Source organism: Pundamilia nyererei, unplaced genomic scaffold, assembly GCF_000239375.1.
Source record: "Pundamilia nyererei isolate P.nyererei 1_Seehausen unplaced genomic scaffold, PunNye1.0 scaffold00118, whole genome shotgun sequence".
Classification (NCBI taxonomy): Eukaryota; Metazoa; Chordata; class Actinopteri; order Cichliformes; family Cichlidae; genus Pundamilia; species Pundamilia nyererei.
This window is the reverse complement of record NW_005187519.1, coordinates 1-19,509: the sequence shown is the minus strand read 5'-3', so window position 1 is coordinate 19,509 and position 19,509 is coordinate 1. Positions and strand designations below refer to the sequence as shown.

General features: G+C 41.7%; 2 protein-coding genes and 1 non-coding gene across 3 annotated transcripts; all 3 read left to right on the top strand.

Annotated features, from left to right (window-relative positions):
- The first annotated feature begins 40 nt into the window (after positions 1 to 40).
- On the top strand, positions 41 to 5,846 carry pwp2h (PWP2 small subunit processome component). The gene is made up of 15 exons (XM_005742262.1): positions 41 to 297; positions 838 to 981; positions 1,067 to 1,137; positions 1,250 to 1,386; positions 1,600 to 1,748; positions 1,847 to 1,994; positions 2,111 to 2,261; positions 3,278 to 3,458; positions 3,554 to 3,701; positions 4,008 to 4,116; positions 4,492 to 4,557; positions 4,841 to 5,059; positions 5,151 to 5,301; positions 5,409 to 5,483; positions 5,565 to 5,846. Exons 1-15 carry the CDS (start codon positions 41 to 43, stop codon positions 5,728 to 5,730), a joined length of 2,172 nt encoding a protein of 723 aa, XP_005742319.1. The 3' UTR covers positions 5,731 to 5,846.
- Positions 5,847 to 6,749: 903 nt separating this feature from the next.
- eed (embryonic ectoderm development) lies at positions 6,750 to 17,448 on the top strand. Its single transcript, XM_005742209.2, has 12 exons — positions 6,750 to 6,918; positions 7,649 to 7,801; positions 9,212 to 9,304; positions 9,625 to 9,690; positions 10,107 to 10,232; positions 11,460 to 11,541; positions 12,514 to 12,605; positions 13,308 to 13,441; positions 13,573 to 13,678; positions 14,771 to 14,929; positions 15,420 to 15,493; positions 16,899 to 17,448. The coding sequence occupies exons 1-12, from the start codon at positions 6,799 to 6,801 to the stop codon at positions 17,023 to 17,025; spliced, it is 1,332 nt and encodes a 443-aa protein (XP_005742266.1). The 5' UTR covers positions 6,750 to 6,798; the 3' UTR covers positions 17,026 to 17,448.
- Positions 17,449 to 19,434: 1,986 nt separating this feature from the next.
- trnar-ccu (transfer RNA arginine (anticodon CCU)) lies at positions 19,435 to 19,507 on the top strand. Its single transcript has one exon. It is a non-coding gene; the product is annotated as a tRNA-Arg (tRNA).
- The last annotated feature ends 2 nt before the right edge of the window (positions 19,508 to 19,509 follow it).

Genomic DNA, 19,509 nt, shown 5'->3' with positions numbered 1-19,509 from the left:
TGTTTGTAGGTGTGGTTCTGTGTGTTCATCCCTCTTGTGCATGTTTACTCAGCTGTACACAGTGAGCCAGGACGGGACGCTGTGTGTGTGGGAGAGCGACACCGAGCTGGACGGCCTCATTCTGAAGAAGAGCCAGGACAAACCCAAGCTCCCGAGACAAGGGGAGGAAGAGGAAGAAGAGGAGAGCGAGGAGAGGGACAAGGTGGAGGGAGAGGAGGGAGAGGTGATCAGAGGGAAAGTTGAAACCGCCAAAGAGAGAGAGAAGAAGAAGAATGTTCGATACAAGATGATGAGCAAGTAAGACACCTTCAATTTCCCGATTCTTTTCCTGATTTGTCTCTGATTGCAATTCTGATTTTATAACTGCTAAAGTTTACATATTTATTTTTATTTATTAGTTTAATCAGTTAAATCAAATGAGGTTTTTTTTGGGTGCTAACAACTTCAGTATATTTAATGATGTCATATAAGCTTTTACCTTCATATTGTGAATATTTTCAGTTACCGGCCCTTCAGTTTCACAGGGATGGATCAGAGTTTTCTGTTTTTGTCTGATTTGTTTGAAACATTTATGAGCTTTCATAACTACATAATTACAGGAAGAATCCATGTTAAATTTTCAGGGCTGGGAAACACATTCTAGCTTTGTTTGGTTTGTAAGAACTTGCTGATTCTTGAGCTTTTTGCTCAGAGGGGTTATTCTTTCATGCTTACCTCACTATTTTAAGCTCTGGCTTTATTTATTATGAATATCCAGCTCTGTAACATTAATAGAAGACAATGCTGGCATTAGGATTTTAGTGAGATCTAAAAACAGCCTTTTGTTTCCACGTTCAGACACTTTTTCAACAAAGAAGGGGATTTTAACAACTTGACTGCTGCTGCGTACCACAAACCGAACCACATCCTGGTCACAGGCTTCGCCTCTGGGATATTCCACCTGCACGAACTTCCAGAGTTTAACCTCATTCACTCCCTGAGGTGAGGGAAAAGCTGTGGTTTGGTTTAAAAAGTAACAGGACAGATGTGTTTTCTCATCTAACCGTGTGGATGTGTCTCCCTGCAGTATTTCAGACCAGAGGATTGCCTCGGTGGCTATAAACAGCTCCGGAGACTGGATCGGCTTTGGGTGCTCGCGTAAGAATTTGTTTCTTTTTACGTGTGTGTGTGTGTGTGTGTGTGTGCGCGCGTGTTAGCTTACTGGTGTTGCAGAGTAAAACTCAAAAGGTAAACACATCGACTGTTTCAGGGATGGGCCAGCTGCTGGTGTGGGAGTGGCAGAGTGAGTCGTACGTGTTCAAGCAGCAGGGACACTTCAACAACATGGCGTCGCTGGCTTACTCTCCAGACGGACAGTACATCGTGACGGGAGGGGACGACAGCAAAGTGAGTCTCAGAGTGAAGCCTTTAACTTCATGTGTCCATGCTGAGACAGGAGAACAGGGGTGGGAAACTCCAGGCCTCAAGGGTCGGTGTCCTGCAGGTTTTAGATATCACCCTGAATCAACACACCTGAATCCAATCATTAGTTCAATACCAGATAAATGAAGACTCAAGGTCTTGTCTCTGACTCCACACTGTGTTAATAAATTCCTGCAGGTGAAAGTGTGGAACACCAACACCGGCCTCTGCTTTGTCACATTTACCGAACACACCAGCAGCGTCACTAACGTCACCTTCACCTCCAGCGGCTTCGTCATCGTCAGCGCTTCTCTGGACGGGACGGTCCGAGCCTTCGACCTGCACAGGTGGGCGCTGGCGGCAAGGGCGGGGGTGTATTCTTTTAAAAGATGGTTGAGAATGTATTCCTGTAATGTTGTTTTGGTTTTTGTTTTGTTTTTGGCAGATACCGAAACTTCAGGACTTTCACGTCGCCTCGGCCTGCGCAGTTCTCCTCCCTCGCAGTAGATGCCAGTGGGGAGCTGGTGAGCGCAGGAGCTCAGGATTCCTTTGAGATCTTCCTCTGGTCCATGCAGACAGGCAGGCTGCTAGAGGTAGGCATCATGCTTCTTTTTAATTACGCTTTTTCATCCTTCCTTATGAGACAGACTAACTTGATTGAAGCTGCCAGGATCCCTCAGATTAACACTTCCTTCCTGCGACCGGACAGGTCCTGGCGGGTCACGAGGGTCCGGTGAGCTGCCTCTGTTTCAGTCCGGTTCAGTCCGTCCTGGCCAGCTGCTCGTGGGACCGAACCGTTCGGCTGTGGGACATGCTGGACAGCTGGCAGACCAAGGAAACGCTTCCCCTCACATCTGATGGTAAATTCAGATCCTTCGTGAAGCCATCAGTGATCGTCTTGTGATTTGGGTGTTTTTTTTGTTTTGTTTTTTTTGTTTTTTATGCCGCCACTAGGGGAGGGGGGACAGATTGAAAGATTCAAGTTGCTTTTAAGTTGGTTTTGTTTCTTTTGTAATGTTTGTCTGTTTGTTAGCAGTCTAGCGTCCACAGTTTTTAAGATATCATGTTCAACCTTTTGTGTGACGGTAGATACTACAAACAGCTCAAGCTTATTTCATTTGGGTGAAAACTGCGTCCAAGTCAAGGTCACACCAAACTGAAAATCAGTAACGACTTTTTATGGATCGTCTTCAAACTTCCCAAAAATATACTAGGCCTTGACTACCTAGGTTTGCTATGCATTTGGCTTTGACCTTCATTGTTAGCAAAGTCAATGTTGAAAAAAATTTAAAAGTTATCAAGTGATATATCATATGAAAGGGCATAGAGAGAGCTGTACAACACTTTTTGTTTTTTCAATACGATGCCCTATAATGTCACTATGACCCCATGAAGTTTTGTAAAATTACACGTGTGCATGAATATATCCTTAAATTTATCTTAAACTTTTTGCAGCTTATAGAAGCCAAAGATTTTAGCCAGTTTTGCTCTGATTATATAGGTAAAGATGATAAAATAAACCATTTTACTATGCAATGTTTCAAGGTCAAAGTTTATGGTCACACGAATTTATTTAAAGGCTTTATAGTTTCCTTTGGATTATAAAATAACAGTCATTTTGGGACATCAGCACTTTCTTTGGCTGAGCTCTACAACATCATGTGACTTCACAGTAACAGAAAAACATTTATACACTGTACTGGATTTTTATTGTTAGTGCTGACATCAGCATAAAACATCAAGTTTCAGCATAGCCCTTCAGGGCGAGTTCTCTCTGTGCTTTTGTTTGTTGTATATGTCTATGTAAAATTCTGCCTCCCTCACTGTGTTATTTTATTTATTTATTTTTTAAATTTAAATGTCTTTTGTTCCTCAGGCTTGGCAGTGACGTACCGCCCCGACGGTCAGGAGTTGGCTGTGGCCACTCTGAACGGTGAGATCTCTTTCTGGAACCCGCACACGGCCACACAAAACGGCTCCGTTGCTGGACGACACGACCTGCAGACAGGCCGCAAGGAGACGGATAAAATCACAGCCAAGCAGTCCGCCAAGGGCAAGTGAGTGGATGGGATTTGAGCCTCAGGTTTGATTCCACTGGTTCAAATCATCTCGTTTAATGTGACTTTATTTTTTTCTTCTGTCTCTCGTTAAGGTCGTTTACATCACTGTGTTACTCTGCGGACGGGGAGTCTGTTTTGGCTGGGGGTCAGGCCAAGTTTGTCTGCATCTACAACATCAAGGAGCAGATGCTCATAAAGAAGTTTGAAATCTCCTGCAACCTGTCCTTCGACGCTATGGAGGTGCGACCTCACAGTCTGCTCAGCGAGTTTATTTCCATGTCACATGACTGCAGCATACATATTTAATAGCATCGGCTGTCCTGGAAAAACAGATCTATGGTTGATGGTTGAGGGTTTTTTTTTTTTTTTGGTTTTTTTAAGGAGACGAGGCGAATCCAAAATAGGAATTTAAGGCATTTTTTAAATGTTAGATGAGTAAACATGGATGGATCGGACGCTTCATCGTGAAAATGTGCATCTTTAGTCCTTGAAGAGGTTTTAATTATGACAGGTTTCACTTATCCTGTTGTCCTGCTTCACCTTCAGGAGTTCCTGGACAGGAGGAAGATGACAGAGTTCGGCAGTCTGGCTCTGGTGGATGAAGGAGCCGGGGACGGAGACGGAGTCAGCATCAGCCTCCCTGGAGTCAGGAGAGGTACAACCCTCACACGAAGGCTCAGACCAGTTATTATAAGTGTGGAAGTGGTGTGTTTGCTACAAGGTGCAGTGGTCAGAAGTGGTTATTGCTGTGATCGGACTGAAACCGCCAGAATTAAAAATCGATAAACTTTAGAAGTGAGGATTTTAATGTATTTTGATTCATTTAGGTGATTAAAAATTTGACATTTTCTCTGATTTTGACCTTGAGTTGATCTTGACTTTATGATATAATTTTGGCAGCCCTCCATGTAATTAAGTAATTGTATTTTGTTAGGATCATGAGGCCTTTTACAAAAAAGTGTCTTGTGCCTTATTCACTGATGTTTTTGAATCGACCCTCACTGATTCTTGTGTCTGCTCATCCTTAAAGGTGACATGAGTTCTCGTCACTTCAAACCTGAGATCAGAGTGAGCTCGCTGCGGTTCTCCCCTACTGGTAGGTGACAGAATTACAGCTTGGAGCATATTTTCAAAATGTTATCCTGTGAACACTGGATGATGGAAGACAACACTGATGTTGTCCTTCATGATGTTGATGTTGTCCTTCATCACAGCAGTTTTTCATGTTGTTTGCTGTTCCCATTACGGTGTTTGAATCTCGTGCAGCAAACTTCGCTGCACAGCAGCAGACACGTTTATGAAGCATGTATGAAAAGCATGCGTCCCGTTACAGACGAGCTTTGTCGGCCGGTTAGTCAAGTTGTTCTCCTCCTCCTCAGGTCGCAGTTGGGCGGCCACCACCACTGAGGGCCTGCTGGTCTACTCCCTTGACGGGTCACTGGTCTTCGACCCGTACGACCTGGACCTAGACGTGACACCGGCCAGCATACGCAAACAGCTGCGCCTTCAGGAGTGGGCGTCGGCCATAGTCCTGGCGTTCAGACTGAACGAAAAAGCCCTCAAGCAGGAAGTGTTGGAGAAGGTCCCACATGAGCAGAGTGAGTGAATTTCACCTTATTTAACATTTTGAGTTCCCTTTTTCACTTGGAAACGCCCGAGTGATGTGAGTTGTGTGTCCTTCTGGCCTAGTCTCGGTGGTTTGCGGCTCTCTTCCTGACATTTATGTCGAGAAGCTGCTGGGTTTCATCGCCACGTGTTTGGAGAAGTCGGGCCACTTGCAGTTCTATATGACCTGGGCCCAGAACCTGCTCATGCTGCACGGACAGAAACTGAAGAACAGGTGTGTCCTCAGGCTCTCATTCACATCACAGATTCAGTTCAGCATAACTGTAAGTGAACAGAAGATGACAGCAACAAATTTTTCAATGCATCTGCTTTGGCATGCAGGTCTGGAGCCATCCTGCCCACGCTGCAGGCGCTACAGAAGAGCATCCAGAGGCACTTCGACGACCTCTCCAAGCTGTAAGTTACAGATCCTCTGAAATGTTGTGCCTTTGCCCAGATACAGCTTAACAGATCTGAATGTGTGCTTTGTTTGTGTAGCTGCGACTTCAACATGTACAACATCCGCTATGCCGTGGCCCTCTCAAAGCAAAGAGGCTTAAAGAGGGCGGCTGAGGAGGAGACAGAGGACCAGGAGGAGGAGGATGAAGAGCTGTCTGAGGAGATGAGCGAGGCTTCTTTAGAGGATGCAGAAATGATGCTGTAGGGCCACCTCAGTGCCACAGCATGACACATGTTGAACTGTAAAAGAAAAACAGATTTTTGTGTACTTGGATGTGATGTTTTAGAGTTCTTTTATAATTAAATTCATATATAACTGTGGATGGTTTTATTTGGTTTAATGAAATGTCACCCTGCATGATTATAATTATTATTATTATTGATTTCTTTTTTGTTAGCGTGTGTATATATAGAACATTTATAAGCAAATGTTATTTACATTATTATGCAAAGGTCTTGGACGCCTCCATATTTTTTCTAGGAAAATAAATGAAATAGATGCTGTGATGTGTATATCTTGAGGAATAGTTCTCCAGACTTCTTGACGGACATTCAAAGCTCTTCTTTGGATGTTTCTGCCTTTTGTTCTGTTCTGTGTCAACATGATCCCACACTGCTTAAATAATGTTGAGGTCCGGGCTCTGGGGAGGCCGATCCATGACTCGTAGTGTTCCACTGTGTGTTTCTATTCAGGAATATTTTACTGCATTGGCAGTGTGTTCGGGATCATTGCCATGCCGAAAAATTAAGCTGTTACCAATCAGATGCTTTCCAGATGTAATTGCATGGTGGATCAAAATCTGATGGTACTTTTCTGAGTTCTTAATTCATCATTTGAAGAGATCTTGAACACCACTTACTGAAATGCAGCCCAAACCTTGATAGAGGTTCCACCGTGTTTTACAGATGTCTGCAGGCACTCACTGTTGTAACGTTTGTCCTAGCTTGTGCAGTTGAATCTGAATGTGTAAACTGAATGTGAATGAAAAAGCAGCAATGGCCAAAGAAACACTTTGAAAGATTATCAGAAAGCTGGAGAACTGTTGCTCAAGAGCGTTTAAAATGACAGAAGTCCGGAAGTAAAAGATAAAGAAATTATTATAAAAAAAATATATAGTGGCACGAAGCAAAAATATAAATAATACGCCTGCACGGCTTTAACTGGAAAATAACCGGTATTTGTGCAGTCGAGCTGCGATTCGCGATTGGCTGAATATTCAGTTTCCGGCATGCTCGTGGGCGTAGGAGCGGAAGGGGCGGGGTTAATTCCAAAATGAGGGAAAATAAGAACATGTCCGAGTCCCCTTCTCAAGCGGGAAAAGAAATACCGGCTAAAAAGCAAAAGCTGAGCAGCGATGAGAACAGCAACCCCGACTTGTCAGGAGATGAGAACGTAAGCATTTAAACCGTGTTTGATGTTGGGCCGCAGATGAGCCGTGTAGCGCTTCTGATCAGTTAGCATTGTGCTAAAGTAGCCGATGTGCTAAAGGCTTTAGCTAGCATCTTTGTTTATTCATACCGGCTGGATTCAAACAGCTGGAGCTATCAGATATAGTTATTCACTGTGGACTATTTTAGTGTCTTCAAATAAATTTTCCCGCACGTGTTCCACCATCCATGTTAGCGCACACGTGTTTTCTTTGTGCTCAGACTGGAGTTATTCACGTGTAAACCTGGGCTAGCCTTGGCAAAAAGCATCAAGCAGATAAATAATAAACCAAATACTGACCAAAATGTAATGTTTTTCGGATGGGTTGCTCAAGAATGGTCTTGAGTTAAGCTTTGATTGTGAGAGAAATCTTATAGCGCTTTATGGACTGATTAATGAGGAATGTTTTTGTAGCAGCCTGGGCCAACCACAGCCATCTTTACTCGTCTCCTCCTTCATTGTGTTTAAACTGACCCGATAGTTTGGAAGTGATACGCTTTTGATTGTTTGTTTTTTTTGTGCTATTAAAAAGTGCAGTGTTAAACAAATAGCAAGGCAAGAAACTTGTTTACAATGTCTTCAGCACATCAGGCACACTTTGTTTATGAGTGCTCATGTTCTGGTCTCAATGCGCATGTTTAGAAGATGATTTTGCATTAAATAACACGTTTGTTTGTGTTGCTGCTGGTTGCAGGACGATGCCGTCAGCGTTGAGAGTGGCACCAACGCAGAACGCCCAGACACACCCACCAACACCGCCAATGCCCCTGGCAGAAAGAGCTGGGGCAAGGGCAAGTGGAAGTCCAAGAAGTGCAGATATTCTTTTAAATGTGTCAACAGCCTGAGGGTGAGTACGTCCAGCACACCAGACAGTGTGCAGAACCTAGAGGGGTTTACTGTGAAATGAGCCAGCAAATGTCCTGCTAACTGCCTGCAGTACAAAAAAACAATACATAGTCAGTCAGGTATTTGGATGTTCTTAGCTGTCGATTCAGAAAAGGCATTAATAGGTCTGTCCTAATCTGCTGCCTGGTCTGATTTAAACTGCTAGGCAGGCAAGACAGAATACACGTGTGAATGAGTGACAGGTGAGTATCCAAGGAGTAGATATCGTGAAAGCAAAGGAGTTTAAATATCGTGGATCAACCCACTGAAAGCAGCAGATGGTGTGCAAAAGAGGTCAAAAAGAGCGTGCAACCAGCGTGTAGTTGGTAGAGACAAGTGTCAGGGTTGATTTGTGACAGAAAGATGGCAGCAAAAGTGAAAGGGGAAGTTTACAAGATCATATTGGAGGCCTGCTATGATCTCTGGTTTGGAGACAGTGGTGCTGACATAAAGACAAGAGGCAGAGTTAAAGATGTTAAGAGTTTCATTGGCAGTTACCAGAAGGGATACGATTAGAAGGTAATGCATCAGAGGGACACCGATTTACAGACAAGGTTTGAGAGACGATGCTGAGATGGTTTGGACATGTGCAGAGGAAAGACTGGATATATTGGACTAAGGACGATGAAGATGGAACTGGGGGAGGAACTGAAGGAGGACATGCAGTGGGTTGTTGTGTCAGACGAGGATGCCAGGAAGGCAGATGATCCGCTGTGGTGTGGCGATCACTAAAGGCAGCAGCTCAAAGTGGAAGAACACAGATGGGAAATTTGAATTATTTACAGAATATCGTCAGTAATATTCAGCCAAAGCTTGTAGTTAGGGCTGGATCAGGTGACCCTGATTCCTCCCTTTGCTACACTGCAAAAGGTCTAGGCTGCTGGGGGATTCCCATGATGCATTGAGCATATCTTTGGTCTCTTAATGTTTTATAAACCAGTCTGCAATTAATCATTAGTTATTGTTAATCTCTGGCAGTGTCTCTTTGTCCTTTATTTTTCCCCTCACTTCGAACCAGTGGCAACAGATTCCCGCCCCTACCTGAGCCTTTTTCTTCCTCTTAAAATTGAGTTTTTCCTTCCCACTGTCCCCAAATGCTTCTTCATAGGGAGTTGCCTGATTGTTGGGGTTTTCTCCATGTTATTGTGGTGTCTTTACCTTATAATATAAAGAAGAGATTTCTGTTGTGATTTGGTGCTACACAAATCAAACTGAACTGAATTGATTGAAGTGTCATCTAACCAGAACAAAGCCTTGTTTTGTTTAACTTGCTTCTTAGTACACCCATCTGGTTTAATGCGCGCTCATACATACAGGATTTTTTTTTTGTAGGAGCGCAAGTGGCTATTAACAACATCTGTATTTGTCTCAGGAGGACCATGGCCAGCCATTGTTTGGAGTGCAGTTTAACTGGCACAGCAAGGAGGGAGACCCGCTGGTGTTTGCTACAGTTGGGAGTAACAGGGTAAATAAATGATCAGTTATTTAAAAAGTTGGTTTAAATTGCTTATTTCTGTAGTGGGTCAGCATATTACCAGAGGTGGGAAAGTCCTGATCTGTTTACTGGTGTTTGTCCAATATATTGTTAGGAGTTTTCAAAGCATGCAGCTCACTGTGAAATGCTCGCAAAGACAATAAAAGCATGAGATTTACCAGTGTATAACAACAAGCTCCAATGACTTCTTTATCCATTGATAGTTTGGCAATGAAAGGAACATTAAAAAATGTCTTTTAAACACTGATTATTAGTGACCTTGTCCGCCTCTCACATCTGTGCTTATCCAGGTAACTCTGTATGAATGCCACTCTCAAGGAGAAATCAGACTCCTGCAGTCCTACGTTGATGCAGACGTATCCTTTCACCTACTTCCTCAATCCTTCTTTGCTCTCATTTGTCAGTTTTCCTAACACACAAAAAGTCCTGCAGTTTGGTTTTTAAATACTTCTTTATTGCTTAGATGACAGAAGGGCAGTCTAGACGGGTTTAATGCCTCGACACCTGAGCTGAAGGCTAACAGCGAGGATTAAGATATCTGATATTTTTACATTATCTAGCCATCTGAAAGGTATTTGAACTCCATAAAGCTCTGCAGCTGAGAGCAGAAAATATACAGTGTAAATGGAAAAGAGTTCAGGGGGTACAGAGAAGAAGAGACGCTTGTTTGTGCTGAAGTTTGAGTGACTCTGTGCAGCTGACAGCAGGACATCTGAGTCTGTTAAAGAAAGGTAAGTGTAGATTCTGTTCAGGTTTCCTTGACTTTGCAAAGGCAGACGAGAACTTCTACACGTGCGCCTGGACCTATGACACCAACACAAGTCACCCCCTGCTGGCTGTGGCCGGATCCCGTGGCATCATCCGGGTGATCAACCACATCACGATGCAGTGCATCAAGGTAACTCGTCAGTCTTCACCCAACTGCTCCATCACTTCTGTCTTTTAGCAGAGTCCACAGTTTTCAAGATATCGTTTTGAAATTTTGTGTGATGGTAGATACTAATAACAGCTCAAGCTGATTTAATTATGGTGAAAATCAGGTCATGATCAAACCAAATGTGAAAATCAGTAAAAAAAAACCTTTATGGATCTTGTAGTTAGTACTGCAGGGTGGCTTTTTAATTTATTGTATATGAATGGATGTCTTGATGCATGCTCAATCATCCAGGTAAGTAAATCTCCAAAACTTGATTCTGTTCATCTGGACGTAGCATTTTGTGGGAGAAATGTTTCGTCACTCATCCAAATGACTTCTTCAGTCTCAGCTGACTGCAGGTTTCCCCAATCTTATAAACAGTACATTTGCATAATGACTGAAACCAGCCCACTGAAGGAACAATGGGCTGGGAGGGCAGTTCCTTAGGCTACATCCACACTAGCCCGGATAGATTTGAAAACGCCGTTTTCATCTGAAAACGCTCCGCGTCCACACTAGCGTTTTCGGCCGTTTTCACAGAGTTGAGCGTCCACATTGAAACGGCCCAAAACACTTACGTTCCAGTCCTGCACATGCGCAAAAGCGAGTGAGAATTAAATAATTTGAAGAAAGGCTATCTGGAGCAGGTACAAACTGATATTAACCTTTTTTATTAGAGCTGTCAAAATTGAGAGCAATCAAAACAACTGCTGTATAATGCACTCCGCTATCTTTGTTTAATTGGTCACATGACTGCATCACATGACTAAAATGCGTCATCGTTTTAGAAAGTCTGCACTTTCAAGTGTCCACACTGCGACGGGACAGCTCCGTTTTTGAAAATGCTGCATTTTTGAGAGCGTTTTCAAAACTCTTCCCTTGAGGAAAACGCTGTCTCAGTGTGGACGGGTTGCAAAACGGAGAGAAAGCGATGTGTTTTCAAACAGCACTGCTGTAGTGTTACTGCAAGCTTAAAATAATCTGTATCACTTTCAGTGCACAGAAAATAGTTTTATTTGATTATGAAGCATTTTCAGGAAGCAACTTATAACAGTAGAGCTTTATTTACATTTTTTTTATTTTTGGAAAGACTTGCATTTAATGGCCCAGAGGAATGATAATAACTATACCGAATTTCACTTCATCTGCCCCAAGTTGTTTTAATTGCACAATGTGAATTAAGAAGTCATTTTTCCCCTTCTTTTCCAGCATTATGTAGGTCACGGGAACGCCATCAACGAGCTGAAGTTTCATCCGAGGGATCCCAATCTGCTCCTCTCTGTCAGCAAAGGTAAACAGTGATTATAAAGCACCTTTGAGCCCTTCTGCGTGCAGTTCAAGGGTTCTTCCCGGCTCGTTATGCACACATAAGCCGGACGGCATCACCTAGAGTTACGCCAATAACCTTGTGTTTCCTTATTTAGCAGAGATTTGCTGATTATTATTTTTTCCCGCTCCTTGGAGGAAAAAAAGAGTTAAGCTGTGTCGCAGAGAGGGCAGAAAGACCAGCAGTTTGTCATATATTTCACTGTGAGGTTAATACAACAGCAGCAATGCATTTATTTAAAAAAAGAAAAAAAAAGGCCCATTTTCTTTGATGGCTTTATTGACCCTCACTCAACAATAAAAATCATCCCGGCAGTAAAACCCCTCTCAACTGTGATTTGTTGCTTCAATCTAAAGAGAAAAAACAGGTCACCTCAGACTCGAGTGTAGTGGGGATAGAGTTTTATTTCCACGGGACTGTCAGGTGGTTCCTTAATCTGAGATAAATCAGACAGCGGGGTTTGGATCTGTCACTGAAGGTCATGTGAACGGCAGCAAAGTTTAATCTTTCCTTTAATCACTGAAGGGTGTTTTTTTTTTTTGTTTTTTTTGTTTTTTAAACACCCTTCAGTGTGATTATAGCTGCTGGGAAGTGCAAAGGTGGTGTGAGTTTTTATGCTTTATGTGATATTTTTGATATATTTAACATGATTAATCAGAGAAGCCAACGCTTATCACGTAGAAAAACTAAGACCGTGTTCAAATAAAGTTGTAAAGTCCTCAAAGAAGAAATTCATTAACAAAATAAAATATAATTCTACCCTTAAAGTATTGAATGCAATATAATATAAATATAATATAAATGCATAGATCAAACTATGTAAAAAATGTAAATATAGAGGGGGGAAAAGGAAAAAAAAAGCTGTGAGCATCTCTTTCACTGACCGGCTGTAAAACAACAATCAGACTTTTTCTTAAAGTCATCTCTTATTTTCAGATCACGCTCTTCGGCTGTGGAACATACAGACGGACACTTTAGTGGCCATTTTCGGAGGCGTCGAGGGTCATCGGGATGAAGTTCTGAGTGCTGTGAGTTTTACAGTATATGTGGGGAAATTTATCTGGGACATAACAGTGACTATTGTGCAACAGGGAAAAAAAGATTCTGAATCGGTCTTTAGGGGATGACTGCACATGTTGGCACCATTACACCAGACAGTACTTCTGCATTGGGTTATTTGGGGGGGAAAAGCTTTTCCTCGACAGCTGACACCACAGACTTGTTCATGTTCTACTTCTCCGAAGTGACTAGTGAAAGTATGTGTGTTTATTTTCAATCTGATTGAAAGTAAACAGAAATTATCCATCTGGTATTGACTATTTTTTACTGGCATTAGATTTTCAGCCTCACAGCAGTATATGCACGTGTGAGGCTGATTCTACAGAAAAAGCTGAATACAAAGTGTGGTCATTTCAGTTTTTGTTTTGATTTGTGATTTTTGGGGGGTGGGAATGAGTTTCTTTTAATGGTTAAAATTGCAGTTTAAAAAATTTCAGATCACAAGCTTGCCCAGTTGTCGGTGGTGTTCCTCTGGGCTGTGTCGTTGTCAGGTTTATCTGTCTATTAAGACCATCCCACCTTATTCTGTTACTTAACTTACACAATATTAAATCATAGTTGTCTGCTAATTTTCTGAAATGGTGACAAAACAGATGTTTTAGGTGAATGTGATTAAATTCTGTCTGTACTGACAGTTCACATTCTCCTATTATCCATTTCCTGTTTTGTAGGATTTTGATCTCCTAGGTGAAAAGATTATGTCATGTGGGATGGACCACTCGCTAAAACTGTGGAGGATCAATTCGGAGAGATTGCAGAAAGCCATTCGCGCGTCTTATGAGTACAACCCCTCAAAGACAAACAGGTGAGACGTCCAGAAGCTTTTTCTGTGGTCTGTTTTCATATCTGTGGATTTACATACATGGCATTATATTTTCTTATGTTGTTGTGGTTTTTTTTGTTTGTTTGTTTGTTTTTTTGTTTTGTTTTTTTTAGGGCATTTGTCTCACAGAAAATCCACTTCCCCGACTTCTCAACACGTGACATTCATAGAAACTATGTGGACTGTGTGCGGTGGCTTGGTGATCTTATTCTTTCTAAGGCAAGTGAAAGGAAATCCTTTAATGCTACCCAAAAGGGTTTTTTTGTTTTTTTTCTTTTTAAGTTACCGTATATTCTGCACTATAAGGTGCACTTAAAATCCTTTCATTTTCTCAAAAATTGACAGTGCGCCTTATAATCCGGTGTGCCTTATGGATGAATTATGGTTGTGCTTACTGACCTCAAACTTATGTGGTACACGGCGCTCAAAAATGCTCAAAAAAATGTTTTAGTACGAGTTTGTTAAGCAACAAAGCCGCACTGCTTGATGGATTGTTGGAGCATTATGGCTATTGTATCTAGGGGACTCAGAGTAATCTGGGTCCAAAACTCAGTCTGATTCATGTCCCAAAGTCGAACGAGCACTGCGGCATCACTGAGAGTTCATCTTTAATAAAATGATCAGCGTTGCTGCTTTACCAGTTGTAACAATTAAGTTTAACATCCAGACATCCATGAAAACAGAATTTATTCATTTTAATGGCGTTAGAAGTTAGCAGGAAGTTAGCTCGCTAGTTTCCACCTAAACATGATATAGCATGTTCTGACTGAGAGATTTCTGAAGAAATTAAAACTTACAGCTCTGCCATCACTTCCAACAGAAAACTAAACAGCAGTGACGTTTGTAGGGCTACTAAAGTTGGACTAGCTGGGGTATAATGATATGCTACTAGCAACACAGCTATGTTAGCATAACAAACACAGTGAAGCTGGAGGATGAACGCTAACAATTTTCCACTCGATAAACGTTAACGTGAGGGACTCTGGTGGTTAGGGACAAATGCAATCGCATGGCAGGATGCTGTAAACGGACCAAACTTCAGTCAGGAGAACAACTGAGATAATCCATCCACAATATGAGGTTAGTCATTAATATACTGCAGCAACATGGGAACAGAGCAGCTGCAAGAGAATTCAGCATTAATGAATCACTGGTACAGAAGTGGAGGAAGCAAGAAGAATGAGTTAAGTCTGACTTATTTGACTGTTTTGTTTTGCTTAATGCGCCTTATAATCCGCTGCGCCTTATTCAGCGCCTTAAAGTTTTAATGAAACAACAAAATGTACAACTGAGTTTGTGTTGTCATTCCAGTCTTGTGAAAACGCCATTGTGTGCTGGAAACCCGGGAAGATGGAGGATGACATTGATCACATTAAACCAAATGAGTCAAATGTGACGATTCTGGGACGCTTTGACTACAGCCAGTGTGACATTTGGTACATGCGCTTCTCCATGGACTTCTGGCAGAAGGTCAGCTATCTTACCTTTATTTATTTTGTGTATGATCAGGTTTTATATTTTCATTCTCATTTGTACTGATTAAAGGACAAAACCAGAATAATCTAATGTTTCGTCTCAAATACAGTTTTATTTTTCATCTGTTGGAAAGAATTGCATCATTTAATTGATTTACTTGAAAGGTCAGTCAATGCTAACCCAGTGTTTCCAGTTGTCCTGTCTTTCTGGTTGGCCAGGTTGCTGTCATTGTGCTCTTTAATATCAATTAGCCACTTGTCCAGCAAGTTTCTAGCTGTCAGCTGCAGTCTAACCTGGAGTTGGAGGTCACTGGCAGGTTTTAAGTAGTTTATTATCACTGATATTTAGTTCTTAAGAAATAAAAACTCTTGCAGAGAAGTGGAAGCTAAATCTGTAGGAAACACTGGATGCTGAGAGTTGTTTGTTTGTTTTCTTGTTGTGTCTTGGTGCTCTTACTGACCTCTGCTGTGATGCTGATACACAGATGCTGGCTCTGGGGAATCAGGTGGGGAAGCTTTACGTGTGGGACCTTGAAGTAGAAGATCCGCACAAAGCCAAGTAAGTAAAAAAACAAAAAACAGACAACAGGCGTGCTATAGTTGTCCTGTATCTCCACTGCTCTTTGCCCTGCTTTTAGCATCAAAATATCACAATAAACGCTCATAAACTTAAACAGGTTGTTGTATTTGATCAGCTACACCCTTAGTTTAGCTCACATTAGCTGTTAGAAGAAAATAACACAGGGCCGTGTGGTTTGGGAATCTTCATATTGTGCTACTAGAAGTTTGGCGTATAGCTCATCGGGAGCCCTGAGGAACTACCGTCAGCACTGTTCCATGTTTGTTGTTCATATGGCTCATCATATCCTTTTAAGGTTTGGAATCAGTACCGTTGTCAGGAGGTTTGGTGGTAGGACAGAAATCTCAACCATGTAGAGCCATTTTAATCTAAAAAGTATTCTAAAGTCTCTGAGAAGTGACTGTGGAGTATATTTAAGCAAAGACCACCTACCATTAGACCCCAGTTGTATCATCTAATCTCACCGTGTCTGGAAACTTGCAGTAAGTGCAGTTTCAACGGTATTACTGCCGCCATCTGGCTGTTTCATGTTCCACGTATTGGTAAACCCATGAGAAAGCCAATATGATGACTTGAATCCTTGGAAAAATTGAAAGCATCAAACACTGAAGAGCTGCAGTGCGGTGCTTTGGTTAACTGTAACACTTCGTATTTAAGCTTGGAAGTATGTGGTTTACAGTAGTGTCAGTTATTTCCACGGTTTTTAGTAATACCATTTCTTCCTGGAGCATACAGAAAGGCTTCTCCTCCATCAGTTACACAGATTTCCTTACAAGTGACTGCAACAACAGTAGTTGCAGTTGTAGTTGAAGGTTATAACACCTGTGCTTTTCCCCCAGGTTGGGAACACTGCTGCACCTAAATATTTACAGGCTTCGTTACCACTTTTTTTCCAAGTTCTTTTGAAAAGGCATTCAATTTCCTTCCTTGTGCATTTTGACAAGGAATTGGCTGAACCAGGAATGTGCAGGAATGATGCCGGTTAAAAGCAACACTGTCTGAAGTGACAAAATAGTGGAAAAATGCCAGTTTAGTGCAGCTCAGAGGTTAAAACTTAAAACTGCTAAATGGTGCCGTCTTCACGATCAATTATTGCAGCATTGTCACACTTCTCTGAGCACCAATGCCCCATAGAAAGCTGCTGTGATGTCTTCCTGTGTCTTTTTTTTACCTGGCACATTTAATGAAATTGGGACTCTTTTTGTCTGATTTATGGTCAGAACACTGATTTTTAAACAACAAATATTCACAGGATACAAAAGAAACATTTTTATTTCAATTGTTTCATCATTTTTGTAATTGACACTAACAAAGGTTTCTCTGTATTTTTTTGTTTGTTTTGGTTTTTTACAATTTTCCCCCAACTATCTCTGTTCCTCTTCAGGTGCACCACGCTGACCCTCCCCAAATGCACATCAGCCATCCGGCAAACCAGCTTCAGCCGCGACAGCAGCATTTTGATAGCGGTGTGCGATGACGCCTCCATCTGGCGCTGGGATCGACAGCGCTGAGGTCTCCGGTTGTTCCTGTTGCTTCCAACTCCCCTGCCTCTGTGTTGGTGTACAGATCTGCACTGCAACAAGAAAATGTCTGTACATTTATTCTTGTATGCAGATTAAAAATAGTTTTGTTTGTTTTTTTTGTTTTTTAATTCCATAAAAAGAAAGCCGCCTTTTGTCTTCATTTCCTGTTTGTCTGCCAGCTTAATTGTGAAGGGAAGAAAAAAACAGATTTGCAGTGTTTTTGATCCAATAAAACTTGGATTTACTCTGTTAGATGAACAATGTTAAGCCGAAGGATGAAAAAAGGAACAGCCCTGAAGCCTGTCTTGGTGTCCTCTCTGGGTGCCTTCTGGTTTGCTATGCTGTCCCATCCATTGAAATTATAACAATAAAAAAGGAAATGTGTGGAAAAATAAGATATTTTTAATGCATGAAAACAGAATTTTCTGTTGTAATGTGCCGTGTTTTTAATTATTACAGTAATAATTGGTTTGCTTTGATGCCCCCATTCACACACATGGACTGCTGTTGCATAATTTACAGTGTGCTCTTTGACACTGGAGTATTCGCACACACACACACACATGTAAAAACTGAATAAAGTCTTTTGTAGCTGTTTCCCAGCGTGATGTTTGTTTAGGACGGTATTAGCATAAAAATAAGCTTTTATTTTGAAAACTTTAGTCCTGTTACAGGGAGCAAAAGGCAGGTGTTTTGTCTTTATTTATCTGGAGTCATTTGAACTTGAATAAAACTTAATTTCTATAAATATATCAATATCAGACTTTTTTTTTCTCTGACTAACAGATAAAAGTGCGCACTAAATGAAGTTTAGACGCTCTACACTTTCTGCCCCACTCACGCAGGAGTCATGTGATCTAAGACTTTGCCCCTGGTCTCGTCTTGATGAACTACCTCCGATCAAACGCCACTTTAGTCCACACGCGAGCGCGTGAAAAATGACGTCGTCTGTCCGCTGCGGACTTTTGCCCTCCGATTGACTGGACGAGATAAACCAGACTCAGCCGCAAAGACTCCAGCATGTTTTCGCCAAAATCACCAAAAAGCTCGTCCAGGTACGGCTCCGGGGAGCAGATCTGCATGGTTGAATGTGGCGGTAAGCCCAGATGCATCTGTAACGTCAACTCAGAGGGCTGCAACAGGAGGGGCTGTACGGCACAGTTAAAGGTAGGCCTTCAAACAGCTGTGGAACATCTGCAGCTGATGGCTTAGAGAAAATTTGATCGCTAAGACCTCATCTTAAAAAAGCTGGAAAGTAGTTACGTCTTAATTATACATTTGTTAGGATGTAGTCCCTCTGTTATATTGAAGAGCGGGAGTATATATATTTTCTTTTGAAACGTAATAAATATTTTACTGGGATAAAATAATCTGATAATTAAACCTCAATTTGTGGTTGAAATACAATGTAAAGAAATTCGGTTTGTTAAAGTAGACAAGAAATCTCCAAGAACATTTTTTTGCAGAGACAACATAAATGTTATGTGTGTTTTCATTATAAAAGAGAAGAATAGTTTGCACTGGCAGCAGGGACAGCTTCACAGGCTGAACAACAAAGCCCACCTTAAAGAAACAAAACCTTCCCCAAATTCTATGTGTTTGTGCCTGTTGGAAGGGTTTAGGTGTGTGGCCTCATGTGTTTATAATTATAATAATAGCCTAAATCAGCAGTTTGTTCTTCACTGTTAACAAGTGAAACTCTTGTTCACACTTCACTCATAAGTACTACCTGTTGCCTAGAATGAGTATATGTGAGAAGAGAATATGAAAAGGTGAAAATCTCAACATAGCTCAACAGCAATGCAGTTCGATTAAAACATGTCTTTGGCCTCGATTTGACAGACTTCTCACATAATACTAGCTTAATGTGGGTGGTACAGTGTGGAAAGGTTCCAGAAGCTGACTCTGAGTTTGTATTTTATTCCAAATCATTAGTGTAAAACTATTTTAATTTATTACAGGTTAGTTACCGTTAGTTACCAATCGACTGCTATCTAGTGTGTGTCAACAATTTTCTTTCCCAAAAGGAAGCTTCTACGCCTCAGGCAGACAAGTAACCGTGCAGTACAGGCGCTGAGTGAGTCACTCAGGTACTCACCCCTCTTTTAGTGGAACTAGATTCAGTGATTCAAATCGTTGGTACTCTCTGGTCTTCATGTGGTTTCACAAGTCTCAACAGACAACATAAACGCCCCCAAATAAAGTGGAGCAATAAGCACAGCGTGTTGGCTGGCCAGAGTTCTGGACACTGAGTTGCCCAGAGTGTAATTTATTTTCTCAGCGTTTCTCAAATGTTATTAAATAAGTTTCATCTTTGAACTAAAAACCAGCTTGAAACCATGGCTCTCACTCGAACCCCGAAACAACCTCCAAAGAAAGGAAGTCAAGCACTCATCTGCCCCGGTGGCCTAATGGATAAGGCACTGGCCTCCTAAGCCAGGGATTGTGGGTTCGAGTCCCATCTGGGGTGCT